The 15264-nt window shown below is 39.2% G+C and overlaps 1 protein-coding gene across 1 annotated transcript; it reads right to left on the bottom strand.

The window, feature by feature from the left end:
* Window positions 1-425: 425 nt before the first annotated feature.
* Window positions 426-1235, bottom strand: LOC122647863. The gene has a single exon (XM_043841170.1). The coding sequence runs from the start codon at window positions 1233-1235 to the stop codon at window positions 426-428; it is 810 nt and encodes a 269-aa protein (XP_043697105.1).
* Window positions 1236-15264: the final 14029 nt, after the last annotated feature.

Here is a 15264-nt window from a genome sequence, read left to right as displayed (position 1 = left end):
ATGTTTGAGCTTGGATGATGAGTTATAAAAGCATCAGAAGTGGGCTTATTCGTACTTTCGACAAAATCGATATGAGATCCATAAGTTATTCAACTCATAAATATGTTACTTATTTTTTTTTTGGTAAACGGGAAATTTATTGATGAGAGGGGTGAGTACAACCAATGGCATCAGTCACACAAAGGTCCTGAAGCCACCGAATGGAGTTTGGCCAATCTGTCATGTACCCAATAGACAGCGCCTTCCTTGCTAGAGCATCCGAGACACAGTTCATAGCCCTAGGAACAAAAGAGAAGATAACAGAGGAAAAAGAAGTCATTAGCGTAGTCACGTCCACTACTAAGTCCTCCACTTCCCACCCTGGGGACTTTGACCCCTCAACAAAAAGAATAGCATCCAAACTATCTGATTCCACCACAAGGTTATCATATCCCAGCTCTAAAGCCGAAGTAGAGCATCACGAATTGCCAACATTCTCCCTGGATGATCGAACCAAGAACAAGAGGGATGGAACGAGCCTTAATCAAAGCACCAGAATGGTCTCTAAAAATAATTCCCAGTCCTCCCCTACTCGTCTCAGCAGTGAAAGCCGCATCACAGTTTGCTTTAACCGAGCCCTTTGGCAAGGGAGTCCAAAAAGAACATCGATGAGAACTATCGTTCCCCAAGCCAACCGAAGAGGAGTTTGAAACACCCCCTAAAAATCGGACAGCATTAGAAATCTCCACGAAAGCTTTGTCAGCCATTTGAAGCACATCCGATGGATCCCAAGTCTTGCCATTAAACACCTGCTCATTTCGGGAACGCCAAAGGTACCAACAAATGAAAGAAGCTCTAGAGATAGCTTCTCGAGCCATCTTTTTATCTTGCTTGAACCAAACATTCCAGCTATAAATCCAATCCACCAAGCTCGGCCTTTCAGGAGGAGAGAATTGAAGAGGACGACCGAACCAAACATTTCGAGCAAAGGGGCAGTCGAAGAGAATATGGTCACCATTTTTAGACTGAAAACCACATTTAGAACAGCTTGGATCGATGTTCACACGACGAGCCTGAAGCCCCGCTCCAGTAGCCAAAGCTTCATTACAAGAACGCCACAGCAAAACTTTGATTTTAGGAAGGGATTGAATAGACCAGATTCTATTCCAAACTACGTCAGGGATATGATCCCATTGATGGCTTCTAGACGTGGAAGCCCTCACAGCAAGGTTCTCCTCCTCCTTCCTAGCAAGCATTTTATAAGCAGACTTGACTGAAAATCGACCATCCCTAGAAGCTCCCCAAAATCTCTTGTCTTCTCCACCAAAGTGACTCAAAGAAATTTTAGACACTGCAGCTAGATCCGAAGGGTGCAACACAACTTGTAATAAATCAAGGTTCCATCTCCCATTTGAATGGTCGATAAGATCCGCCACATACAATAAATTGCTATCCTCCGGTTTTTGAAATTAAAGCTTGCCACCTGGTAAGGTTGGAACCCACCTATCTTCCCAAATTTTTATTTTGGAACCGCCCCCAACTCTCCATATCAGATCTTCTAGGAGAACCTCACGGCCTACAAGAAGACTCCTCCAACTTTCTAGGAAAACCTTATTGGAGCCTATAATTGGTATATTCTTCTATGAAAACCAAGTCCTAAAATTCATGTGTTCTCTTTGGCTTTGTTTTGCTTAAATTGGAATGTATTTAAAAAATAAAAAAATAAAAAATTTGTTATGACAAAATTATTTTAATGTTGTCCATTATCTTATTTTTCTGAATTTATTTATGGAAAAAGGTTGCATACATGGCCATGGACATACATGGTTGTGCCTTCAAGCTTCAACCGTTGGACGACGATGAGACCTAGAGGTCTACTTGTCCACAAAATTTTGGCTTATCCAATATGTCACATGGCAGTTTGGGCTAATCTAAAATTTTTTTTTAATTTTTTACTAATTACTAAAAAGGAGCAATTTATTGTCACCAAATTAGTGAACTAAGAAGTTGTAACTTTATTTTAACTGCACATTATCTTATTCCCAAATGGTATTTAATTTAGGAGTAAAAAATGGTTTTCAAAAAGTTAAAAATTATTTAATACATCATTTAATGTAATTTTTATGTGATATGACAAGATTTAATCCCATTGAAAGAAAAAAAAAATGTTATATATAAAAACACAAAAAAAATAAGATTACAATCTCATTGTAACCAAGGTTGGCTACAACAAGATTTTCCCTTACTATTTTTTGGTAGAAAGATTTTCCCTTACTTTTTTTTTGGTAAATAGATTTGTCCTTACTTAAAAGGATGATTGTATATTTGTCAAAGCCTACATAAGAACCCCTAGAAAGGTTTCCTACACCCGTAGTTAGGGCTGGATTCCCCTTAATTAGACTCAGGCCCAGCGACCTTGACTCGAGGCCTTAAAAATCCAACCTTGATCCGGCCTTAGGGTCGGGCCAGCCTTACCCTGCTTGGCCCTCATCATGAAGTGGGGGAAGGGAGAGAAAGCTCCAAAGAGTGACAAGAAGACCGCTAGTGTACATCTTTCTTTCAAAAGACGAGAACACACCTTTAAATGAGTAAGGCAAAAGCAAGAGTGAAACTACAAATTAAAAGCAAGCGTGCTCTTATTATAAGATAATACGATACGTCGATACCACTTCCCACTTTTGGCGCACCATGCATGGATTGGACTGAGTTGGGTTGGGTGACTAGGTCGTGGAGAAAATTATCCATTTTACATAAAATAACACTATAATAAAACATATTATCACTTATTATCTTCATATATAATATTTTATATAACAAAATATGTGTGACATTTAAGCTTATAATATATATCTTATAGTATCATTTAAAGCAGGATCGAATCGGGCCGGGCTGGGCTCAGTCCGAAGCCTCAATCCTGACCCAAACCGACCCTGACTCTGACAGAAATTTCCAATCCTGACCCGCCCCTGGGGCCTGGTATCTTAGCGGAGACCCTGTTCGGGCTCAGGGCTGGCCAGGGCCAAACTTGCACCCCTACCCGTAGTGTAGGATTCAACCTTCATCCTATGATCCTAAAACACCCCCAATTGGACGAAGTCGACAATACCCTTCCTCTATTGCGAGATACCCTCTCACGGAGAGAAAAAGCCACGGTCAAGGGATTCCCCTTCATCGGGGCTTAAGAAAAAGTCTATCCTAAGAACCCTACTCCGCTACATCTATACTAATCTTCTTTAGATCCTTCTAGTTTATGCTATTGGACAAACCTGAAGTCTTAAATGCAAGGTTATATATGAATTAGTGATGTCCAAAAAAATATATGGCAAAAAGAACACTGCCTTGTCACATGGAGTCCGCATCTAGACACACGAATACGTAAAATTACCATCCCATCCCCATAAAATAAAAAATCTCATCCATATTGATGCTTGTTGTGCACTCCCATTGGCCCGCATCTTGATTGAAACTGCACGACCAGGTAGCAATCTTTTGCCTATTGAAAATACATTGGAGCGTGAGAGCAACAAGTGGGTTAAATTTAAGAATTTTTTAGCCCAAATCTTGTTGTAATAAAAAGTGAGCTACCTACTTTTCCAAAGTCCAAACTAACACGCCCCCAATCAATCCTCGTTAAGTTTTTTTTTTCCTCCACCTGAATGGTGTGCTTTTCTCCACCATTTTGGTGTGTTTTCCGGCTGTTTTTTTTTCTGAATCTCTTTCCGGTATAGCTCTCTCAAACCTGTTTTCTACAGTTTTTCCAAATGAACAACCAGCGATCTCTTCGCCCAGTAATGGAAACACCCCCTTGGCCAGATCCTCTTTCCCAACAAGCTTACAATTCTCCTTCCACTTCACCAGAATTTAGCCAAGAAGTCCCAGTACATGAAGCAGATAGTGGTAATGTTGATGATGATATTTTCCTGGTGGATGATACCCTGGAGGAAGAGTCTCAGGTTAACTGGAGCCTTACGTTGGTTGGATATGTAATACCAGGGAAACTATATCGTCGTCAAGCAGTGGACGAAGCACTTGTCAAGGCTTGGAATACAAGATTTCGATCAAGGTGGCTCCATTTGATAAGGACACATATCTTTTTCATTTTCAAGCATGGATTAGATTTACAAAATGCTCTTAATGAAGGTCCGTGGTCGGTTTCTAATAATCTCATTATTGCGGAAAAATGGAATCAAAAGAAGGAATGGAATTTCAGATCCACTTGGTTTGGATACAACTACATGATGTTCCGAGGAGTTTCTTCAGTTGGAGTTTGCATCCAAGATAGCCCCAAGATTTGGTTCACCTCTGAAAGCGATGATCATCCGATCGAGGAGGGGTGATAATATTGTCCACTACATCAGGATCAGAGTTGTGATCGATATATCCAAGCCTCTGAAGCAACAATATAGAATTCAAAGAAGAAATGGAACACAGCACTTCATCGAAATCAAGTATGAGAGGTCGCCGCTCTTTTGTTTCTATTGTGGAATAATTGGACATGAAGAACAAAGGTGTACAAAGTTATATGAAGAAGAATGGATGCATAAGAATGAGCATGGATGCAGCGAAGAGGTCCCTTGTCAGGAATTTAGCAGACGTCACTTCAATCCGGATATTAGAGGGGTAGTTCCAGATGCTCGCATTGTGAAAAAGCTCCATGGAAATTTCTTCAGGCCCCTCCAGCAAGAACACCATATGCACCGCGAATCGAATGCTACATCCTTAAGCTCAGCCGTAGACATGGTGGTTCAGGCTCGGCTCTCCTAGCAAATGGTCCTTTCGACTTCCAGGGAACCGGTACACGTGTCCAACTTACTACCAACCCATTAAATCAGCCACAAGTACCTTTCTCTCACAACATTCCTAATCATCAAACCCCATACCCATTAAACCAAAACCCATTAAATTCTTCTCTCTTTCCCATGCAAAACCTAGACCTTCCACATTTCCTAGCTTCCACTAACACGTCTCTTCCCTTACCCACATTTAATCCAGGCCAATTATCACCTCTTCAAATCCTCCAACAACCTGAGTTAAATCAAACCATAATGAATCGCTACCCTACCTCTCAAACTTCTCCCTATCCCACAACTTAAATAAGCAGTAACCCACCGTAACCAATACACGAACCAAAGTTTTCCAACTCAGCAACTTGGTCAAACCGGCCCATTGAACCTTAATGAACCGCCTTCATTTTCTGGTCAAGGTCCAATGCGACAAAGACCAGGTTTCCTCCAAAGCATTACGGATGAACATCATTATAATGAGCCTGGAGGAACAAGCAGGGTTACACCTTCTCCGAAGAGAACCCGTTTGGTGATGGAAGAGGAGATTCCAGCTGAAGATAAAATGGAAGAATCAATCAAGGAGGATAAGTCTGAAGATCAGCATTTTTTATCGTTTGGCCCGTGGTGGTGGGGAGTCTGACCCACGGTCATCATGAAAATTATAAGTTGGAATTGTCGGGGTCTAGGGAGCTCCTGACAATTCGTTCTTTGAAAAATCTCCTCAAGATCGAGAAACCGGATATTCTGTTTCTTATGGAAGTCGAAATAACAGGAAAAAAGTTGAGAAAATTAGAAGGCAGTTCTTGGATCATTCCTACTTCTATGTTGATTCTATAAATTCTGCAGGAGGCTTGGCTTTATTCTGGTGGGGAGATATTCAGATTGAAATTATAAATTCCAGCCTTAATTTTATTGATGCTAAAGTATCCCTAAATGGTTATTCCCCTTTCTTTCTAACTGGAATTTATGGAGAGCCGAGAAAGCATCGTAGAAGGGAGGTGTGGAATGTTATTTCTGCTTTTGGTTCAACTCGGCAAGATAGCTGGATTGCAATAGGGGACTTTAATGCATATCTGTCTTGGAAAGAAAAATCAGGAGGTAATATCTCTCCTAATAAAGATTGTGAGGTGTTTAGAGCCTTCATAGATGGGTGCAATCTTCTGGATCTTGGGTATAATGGACCTCTCTTTACCTGGAATAATAGAAGAAAAGGTAATGAGAATATTAGGATCCGGCTTGATAGAGGATTTGCGAATTCGGCTTGGCTGCAAGATAATCCAGATTTCTCAGTGATGGTTAAAGCTTCAGTAGGATCAGATCATGCTCCAATTTGTGTGAACACCAAAGGAATCTCATCTAAACGGATCCGGCCGTTTAGATTTGAGGATATGTGGTTTTCCCATCCCGATTGTGGCAATGTGGCGAGGAAGGCTGGTCCATTTCTTCGAGAGTCGCTGCAAATAGAATGGCGAAGAAACTGGAAAATACAAAGGTTTCCTTTAAGAAGTGGAATCGGAGGAGCTTTGGTAATATTCATGTCAAAATCCAACAGCTCAAGGAGGAGTTGGAGAAATTGCAATCTCAATCGCAGGATGAAGATTTTCAAGAGAAAGAAGAAATGATTATCACTCAATTGGAAGCGAGTTGTTGAAAGAAGAGCTTTTTTGGAAACAGAAATCCGAATTGATTGGATAAAAGGGGAGATTTAAATACAAAGTTTTTCCATGTGGTTACACTCGGAAGGCGCCAAAATAATAAAATTCTCAAACTCAAATATCTTGATGGCTCATGGACCAAATCAAGCGGATGTTCATCTCCTTCTTGAGGAGTACTTCAAGGAGATTTATAAGGAAGGGTGTACGAATGAGGCTGCAATTGAGGAGGTGATTTCTGAAATTCAACCAGTGGTCACTGAAGATGTTAATACAAATCTGTGTAGAATACCGGATTTGGAGGAGGTAAAATCAGCTCTTTTTTCTCTTGCCCCTCTAAAATCTCCCGGCTTTGATGGGTTTCCTCCAAAATTTTTTCAAAAATTTTGGGAGGACGTTAGAGAAGATATCTATCAATTTGTTATTGATTTCTTTAAAAATGGATCTCTCTCAACTTGGCATAACCGTACCCTCATCTGCCTAATCCCAAAGTCTAAAGATGCTGACTCTGCAGATAAGTTCCGTCCTATTAGTCTATGCTCGGTGGTAGTGAAGATTATCTCCAAGTTATTGGCTACTAGACTTAAGATGGTCTTGGACTCTATTATTGATAGCTCCCAATCGGCTTTTGTTCCGGGCAGGTATATTTCCGATAATATCCTCATAGCTCATGAACTATTTCATTTTATTAAAAAAAGGAGAAAGAAAAGCCAATCCCAATTCATGGCTATTAAACTGGATATGCGCAAAGCATATGATAGAGTCAATTGGAATTTTATTGAGAGGATGTTTCTTAAATTGGGTTTCTCAGAAGTGTGGGTAAAACTTGTGATGTCTTGCATCAAGTCGGTTTCATATACTCTTTTGATTAATGGATCGGAATGTGGGGATATCATCCCTACAAGGGGAATTAGACAGGGAGATCCCCTATCTCCAGCTATTTTTATTATTTGTGCTCAAGCTTTATCTTCCATCCTTAATGCGGCAATTTCAAAAGGAGAGATTCATGGTATTAAAATTAGAAATCGAGGCAGTGTCTTCTCCCATCTTCTCTTTGCTGACGATTGTCTTCTCTTTGGTAAAGCTCATATTAAAGAGGTAATTGAAGTGAAGAAATGTCTGGATCTTTACTGTCAAGCTTCCGGTCAAGAGATCAATCTTAAGAAGTCCTGCATTACCTTCAACAAAAATACTCATGCAAAATTTAGAAGATGGTTCTCTAGAGTGCTTAAGATTCCTTACGGAGATGGTCCGGCTAGATATCTTGGTCTTCCCCACATTTGGCATTTCCAAAAATTGCTCTTTGAAGATATTAAGGACAGAACTATCTCCAAATTGCAAGGGTGGAAGAAGTCTCTCCTATCGGCGAGTAAAGAGGTCTTATTGAAATCTGCAGCCCTCCCAATGACAAATTATGCGGTGCAAATTTTAAGCTTCCAAAATCTTCTCTGGAGGAGATTAAAAGGGCCTCTGCAAAATTTTTGGGATGACAATTAGAAACATAAGCTACGATGGGTTTCTTGGAATAGAATGTGTAATTCAAAGCAATCGGAGGTTTGGGATTTAGAGATCCGTATCTTCACAACCAAGCTTTACTTGCTAAAAATGCTTGGCGCATGATTTCAAAACCGGATTCTCTTTGGGCGGTGATGATGAAGAATATTTACTTTCCTAGTGGAGATTTTTTAAATGCTAAACTGGGGCATCAACCTTCGTGGGGTTGGCGGAGTCTCCTTGAAGGTAGGGATGCTTTATCCATTGGTCTGTTATGGTTGGTGGGGAAGGGTGATAAAATTTCAATATGGGAGGATAATTGGATACCCTCGGCCAAGAACTTCAAAGTTATCTCCCAAAAACCGGATGATTGCCCTGTTGAGAGAGTTTCGGATCTTATTCATGCTCCAACCAGATCATGGAAGGTGGATCTTCTAGATGCTTATTTTTTGCCAGCTGATAAGAGGGCGATCCTAAAAATTAGCTTGAGCTTGTTTCCCAGTGAAGATAAGATGGTTTGGGGTGGAGCGAAGTCAGGCATTTTCTCGGTCAAGTCCATGTATCACATGCTGAAAAATAGGAAGGAGGTTAAGATATCTAACCAATCCTCCTCTTCATCAGTTGCTAATAAGAATCATATGTCCATGACAGATCAATTGTGGAAAAGAATATGGAATGCTAAAACCCAGCCGAAAATCAAGCTTTTTTTGTGGAGATGCTGTGCAGATGGAATTGCGGTTGGAGAAGGTTTCATGGCCAGGAAAATTCCTATTAATCTGGCTTGCTTCAGATGTGGGGAAAGTTTGGAAACAGTTGGTCACACGCTCCTTACATGTCCCTTTGCTAGAGCCGTTTGGTTTGGCTCATCCTTATCCCACTTAACCTCTATGCCTACTTTCAATAAGATGAGCGATTGGTTGCGATCTTGGAATCCTATTTTTAGCAGGGATAAAAAGCTGGCTCAAGAACGATTCTCCCTGGCCTCTTTCTTACTTTGGTTCATTTGGAAGGCGCGTAACGATTTGATTTTCAACAATAAGCAATGGTCACCACAGCAAGTTATTTCCATGGCTGAGAAAGCTCATCAAGATTTCTCTTCGGTGGTTTGCAAACCTCCCTCAGTCTCTATTGAAGTTGAAGAGAGAAATTTTCCTTCCTCCCATTCTTGGACTTCCCCTAATGAGCCTTTCCTTAAAATTAACTGTGATGCAGCATGGGTTAAAAATTCTGGTAAAGGAGGTTTAGGGGTCATCATCGAGGATCATCGGGGGGATTCTTATACATGCTTTTTCTTCAGGTACCTCCTGTGATTCTAGTCTTTACGCTGAAGCGCTTGCTATTAGAACGGGTCTTCTTCAAGCGGCTAAACTCCATTTATCTCATATTGTGGTGGAGTCGGATTGCTTAAGCCTGATTCAACAACTGAATTCAAGAAGCTTCGACTATGAAATTGATGCTGTGGGCTTTGATATTCTTCAGCTTCAAAGCTCTTTTGTTGACTGTCTTTTTGCTTTATTCCAAGGTCGTCTAATGTGGTTGCAGACTCCTTGGCCCGGTCGGCCCTGTCGGTTGAGTCACCGATGGATTGGCCAGTTTCCACTCTGTGGCTTCTAAATCTCTGTGAGAAAGAGGCCACTGCTTGTACTGACTCTGGTTTTCAATGAATCTTCTTTCAACCAAAAAAAAAAAAAAAAAAAAATGAGCTACCTGACTTCTTAAGAGTATAATAGTCGGATATATATAGTCAGATTCAAACAGGCTTTCAACCAAACAAAAAATGATTCAAACAGGCTGGCTGTGAACAAAGCCAGGAAATCCAAATGCTGAGGCTGGTTTATACCCAACCAAAGCTCCTGCATGTGCCCTTTTCCATCCCTTCTCCTGGCAGGAAAGCAAAAGCTTTTATATCTTCCTCCATAATCAGTGCCGACGAAACTGCAAAGTAATTGTTGGAATTTTCTCTTAATGGATATGGAAGCTAAAACCCAACTTTTTTTTTTTTTTTTTTGTTAAAACCCAAGAAGGGAATTTCAATCATTTACTCATTCTTAATATTTTACTAGCATTGCCTGTGATTCCTTCTAGTGAAGACCTTTTTCATCTAGGGAACCTATCAATTAATATCAGTTAATCTCTATTTTTAACTTATTTTAAGAGGCTCTAATTCAAACAAGGGCAGAGATTAGTAATTAAACAAATAGTCTGTTTAAGTGAAAGGTCTCCAACATTCTACTCTCTCTCTTGTTTTTTTTAACTTATTATTTTGTCTTGGTAATGATGATTTATATCCAACTCATTAAGCCATGCATGAAACTTTCTTGAGTGTGACCCACTTATACTTTTATTTAACGGTTAACATATTTGGTTTAGTCATTAATGGTATTAACAACTTTACTTTTCCACCAAAAGCCAGAAAGGATTAATGATTCAGAATAGCATAAATGACAATTTGCATATAATAGAATATGAGACAACAAAGCAAATTATCACTTCAGCACATCTGGACAATTTAATTAGTGTTTTCCCTTTTATGGGTAACAACTAGTTGAATTGGCCAATGGATCACCAGTATATTTTTCTTTTCTTTTATGGGTAAAAGTGTAAATCCATATTCGAATTGGCCAATGGGATCAAGGAAGGAGAGAGAGAGAGAGAGGCTACTGTTTCACATGGGATGTCGGAATGTATGGTGTTACCAAAATACAAAAAAACAACAAAGGAATGTATGGTTTGGATGGAATTACATAAGGGTTGGACTAACATGGGAGGTCGGATCGTTTGGTTTTAGGTAGGCTTCACATTACTAATGTGAAGCCTACCTAAAACTAGGAGTGTCAATTCTAGACCCAGCCCGATACTTTTTTTAACCGGTTGGTCCGGGGTGGTGTCCTAGCCCATCAAGCACTCGACCTAGTCCACCCGGTTACATGACTGACCCTTTACCCTGTAAACTTTCCCTTCCCTTCTTTCTCAAAGTCTCCCTGTGTGGTTGTGTCTGATCTTGTCTTCTATTAGATTATGTATTTTAATTTATGGATTAATTACAATATCCTAATCTTACTTAGGGCTGTAAATGGATCGGATTCGGCTCGGTTAGTGCTATATCCGCATCCGCATCGATTAGTTATCAGGCGAATTCGGATAGTGTTAAGCGAATACGGATCGGATATTTTATCCGTTTACATGTAAATATAGCTTTTGGATAGCTATAGCCTATCCGTAGATCGCATTCGTTTAGCTTTGGACGATTCAAATAGAGCTAAACGGATACGAATACGAATATGGAAACGGTTTCAGCTATTCATTTACACCCCTAATCTTACTAGGATTGTTTGATTTTGGTAGATTGGTGATGTTTATTTCAATTCTGTCCACAAGATTAATCAATTGAAATTTTTTTCTTTCATAATTTGTCTTCAATTTTAGATTCTGCTGAGCACTCGATAGATTTTACTTCTACTAAGATTTCTTTTATGGGTTTTTTTTGTTGAATTCAGTTCCTTGTCATTACTGGTCTGATTTGTTTGAAATTGGTATCACAACAGCAGTAGGTGTTTTTTTGTTTTTTTGGAATTGTAATTCTGTTGCAACGTTTAAAGCTTGTTTAGATTTAAATAGGCCCATGGCCTAGTTATGAGCCTGTCCAGGCCCATCCCAATTGTATAAACGGGTGGTCATGGTGCAGGCTTTAAGCACCATGAGGCCCGGTCAAGCTCGACCAGTTGACACCCTTATACATTACGCTATGCCTCTGTATATATAGTGTGGGAAAATGATTACCAATACGCCAGTTTGTAGATTCTTGTACACGCCCTCTCCATCCTCTTGCGGACCCACACTCTCTCTCCTCATTGATGTAGAAAATGAAATCTATAACAATGTAGGAGAGAATTGGAAATCACAAACAAGAATCACACAAAAGAAAGATTTACGTGGTTTGACAAATTTGCCTACATCCACAGTGAGATAAGATCTGTTTCACTATCAATGGAGAATAATAGGATTACAGCCGCTTGTCCTCACAATTCTCTCAAATTGATTACAGAGAAAGAAGTGTAGCTACAAATTTATAGCGACACCATATATAGGTAATTTACCAAATGCCCATATAGCCCTAAAAAAGGCCTCAGGCCCTATGGCCTCTTAACGGCCCTCAGAATCGGCCCCCTTATGCAAGCGATGGAATACAAGAGAACTATCCATAACAATTGAAACCCCTTCTGCTGGACAATTTAGTTTCCCACCCCTTCATTGGTAGGAACTATACTTTGGCATCGTAGCAATCCTTCTCCCATATAGCTTATATGGAAGTAGTTAAAATGAAGGCCCTCTTATAACCAATATCAATCTTATAGCCAAGTAGGGGTGGACATGGCTGGATTTTGGGCTGGCCTAGGTAAGCCCAGACCTAGCCTGCTACAATTTTGCTTAGGCTTAGATTGGCCAAAGGTAGTGAATTTGAGCCCAGTTGAGCTAAAGTCATAGGCCTTGGGCCATGTTTTCCATTTTTGTTTTTCTTTCCTTTCAATAGGCAAAGAGTATGTGCGACTGAAACAAGTGCTCCATCTTATGTTTTGTAGTTCAATTTATGGCTTAGATATTTAACTTTTTCAAACTTTAATAAACAAGATTAAAACAATGCACTTGATTTAAAGTGAGGTTTGTTTAACATATAGAATCAAAGTAACACTTTTCAAGCTTTCTTAAAAACTATTTTGAGAATCTACTTCAGTTTTATCGATAGTGATTTGCTTTCTCTGTTTATGATGTTGTTAGGGTTATGAATAGTTACAAACTCCCTACATTTGATGAGTTCCAGGCTAGATTTGATAAGTCATTCATGGCAATACTAATGGATGAGATGTATGGTCTTGTGAAATCTTTCAATAACTCAAGAACAAAGGTTTCCTCTAATAAACTCCACAAACATAGCTTTAGTCCCCAAAATAAAAATATGAAGCAAATCACTGATTATAGACCAACAAGTTTTCACCTTTTCAATTTGCTTTTACGTTTAATCAAAAAAAACCTTCTGTGGTAGGATGACAAATTAATGTTAAAAACATTTATCATCAAACAGATTTTGGAACACACCAAAACCCTAGGAAGGGTTTGTGATCCATCCTCTATAGGTGGAGGGAAACTTTGTCCTTTTATATATATATGTTCATTAAGGATTGCTAGAGGTACTTGGAAAGAAGACATATGGTATAAAGTGAAGATAAGAAAAATTGTACTGATCTAAGGTGATAAATGTCTGTTTTCTTATTGTACAATGTCAAGAATACCCTTGTACTATTCCCCAATACCCTATTTTCCTACTTTTTAACATACATTAAAACTAGGTTAAAAATATCGATATAATCAACTATCTAGTAGCATAATGTTCTTTTTGAAGAAGAACGCTTTGTGGAAAATATATTTTGGATTGTCTGCACTAAAATATTTCCTCCTATTTGGAAAAAGTGTTGATCAGAGAAGACTAAAAGAGGTGGGTGTGGTGTACCTTTTGGTGGATGATGGCTGTAGACATGAAATCAATTCCTGGCTTCACTATTCTACCATGTGGTAGTTTAGATTTCAGATGAGGTTGAAATTTTGTGGATGGTTATCTGTTTTCTTTGTCAAATTGCAAAACAATTTCAATTTTTGGAAGGATGAAACAAAAAATTGAAAAATCTATCAAAAAATTGAGAACTACAAATGAATGCGACACACATATGATTACAAATAGAAGATAAAATAATTGAATTTAAAATTGACCAATTAAACCATTTTCTAAATATAGGAAGATTTACTACATCATTATATCACTTGGCAAAACAGGGTGTACCCAACCAAAAATTCACTCTTCGGTTGTCAAATATTTTTTTTTAAACAAAGTTTTACTCCATCCATACAAGACGGATCACCTTATATGTTCCAAAATACCCTCATGATACTCATTCCTGTCTTCATACACCTTTTGGATTCCATTCACCGTGGGTGGAGGGAAACTCGTTTTCCTTTTTATTCTTATTTTTTTGTTTTTGTTTTGATAAAATTTGTTTAAGCCTCTCTCTCTCTCTTCGCTCTTTTTTATAAAATGGCAAAAATCCTTATAAGCCTGTGTTGTTCATCCTTTATCCATCCATTGTCCATATTTCATACTGAGCATGTCTGGTTCTTCTGCAGCTCGACCTCGCAATTTAAGCTCAGACGAGTGAGAAGACACGCTGTAAGTTCCAAAATCCCTTTGGCCAAAATCAGAGAGAGCAGTTTTAGGGCTCCTTGGAAGAGTCATAACACGGTGTTGTTAGCTATTCATTTCATGGTCTCTTGCAGAGTTCAAGCCTGTATATATTTCCTTGTCTTTAACAATTTCAATCTATTTATTTCGTTGGGTTTAAACCAGCGAACTTGTTAAGGACAGATATGGAGTTGCTACTAGATTAGTTCGGTTTTAGCGTCAATTTTTATTGGACTATGATGCTAGTTCGGTGCGTAGAGTGATGTGATGGGGACAATCATGGCGAATGAGCGAATAGGTATCTCTAGTTTGAGTCGAAATGGATTTCCATGGTGGAAATGTTTCCGGAATTGTTCTTCCTTACATGGGTTTACAATTTCTGTGAAACCCATGTTCGGTGTCCCTCTCAAAACAAAGGAGGTGAGCTACATTTGGAGTTCCAGTTTAAAATCATCCAATTGCAGAACAACTGAAGCTTTATTGAAGGGAGAGTCGAAGGATTCAGTTAATAGGGGTTTTCTTGAGAAGGAATTGACGTTTAAGCCGACATTTGATGATTATTTGAAGGCCATGGAGTCAGTTCGGACTGTTAAGGAGAAGTACTCAATTAAAGATGCCAACGAGGATTATTCAAAGAACGGTTGGAGAGGAAAAGATCTTCAGAAAACACCCGTTTTGGATGGAAATGAAGAAAAGTTAAAACTACGTGGGTCTGAGGTGCATTCACATCCATCAGAAACTGCCAATTCAGTGAAAGGGGACGAGTTATCTGAGAGGATTATTCAATGCTCCGGTAGTGAAGGTCTGGGAAGAAGTAAATCAGGTTACAGAAAAAGAGGTAATAGAGGATTAAATGACCATAGTAAGTTGAATGAGGTGGAAATGGAAGATGCAGCTAAAACCCATCCTTTAAGCCGAGATAAATTGGATGATGGAGCCATTGATGCTAATTCAAAAGTTGGAAGGGCATTGGATGGGAATAAGAGGAATTTGGGGAAAATTAGTGGAAGATGGATGAGAAATCAGGCTATTAGTATAGAGCATAAGTTTGGAGAGTTTGGACTCAATCAAACAGTAACTAACAAAGGGAAATCTGATGCTGTTAAACAGTTAAGTGGTAATGTAG

Source organism: Telopea speciosissima, unplaced genomic scaffold (assembly GCF_018873765.1).
Source record: "Telopea speciosissima isolate NSW1024214 ecotype Mountain lineage unplaced genomic scaffold, Tspe_v1 Tspe_v1.0244, whole genome shotgun sequence".
Lineage (NCBI taxonomy): Eukaryota > Viridiplantae > Streptophyta > Magnoliopsida > Proteales > Proteaceae > Telopea > Telopea speciosissima.
The sequence above is the reverse complement of the archived record's forward strand: the minus strand, read 5'-3'. Positions and strand labels throughout refer to the sequence as shown.

Excerpts from the sequence above, each read along its gene's own strand:
- LOC122647863 (XM_043841170.1), bottom strand. The coding sequence starts at position 1,235 with ATGCTTGCTAGGAAGGAGGAGGAGAACCTTGCTGTGAGGGCTTCCACG.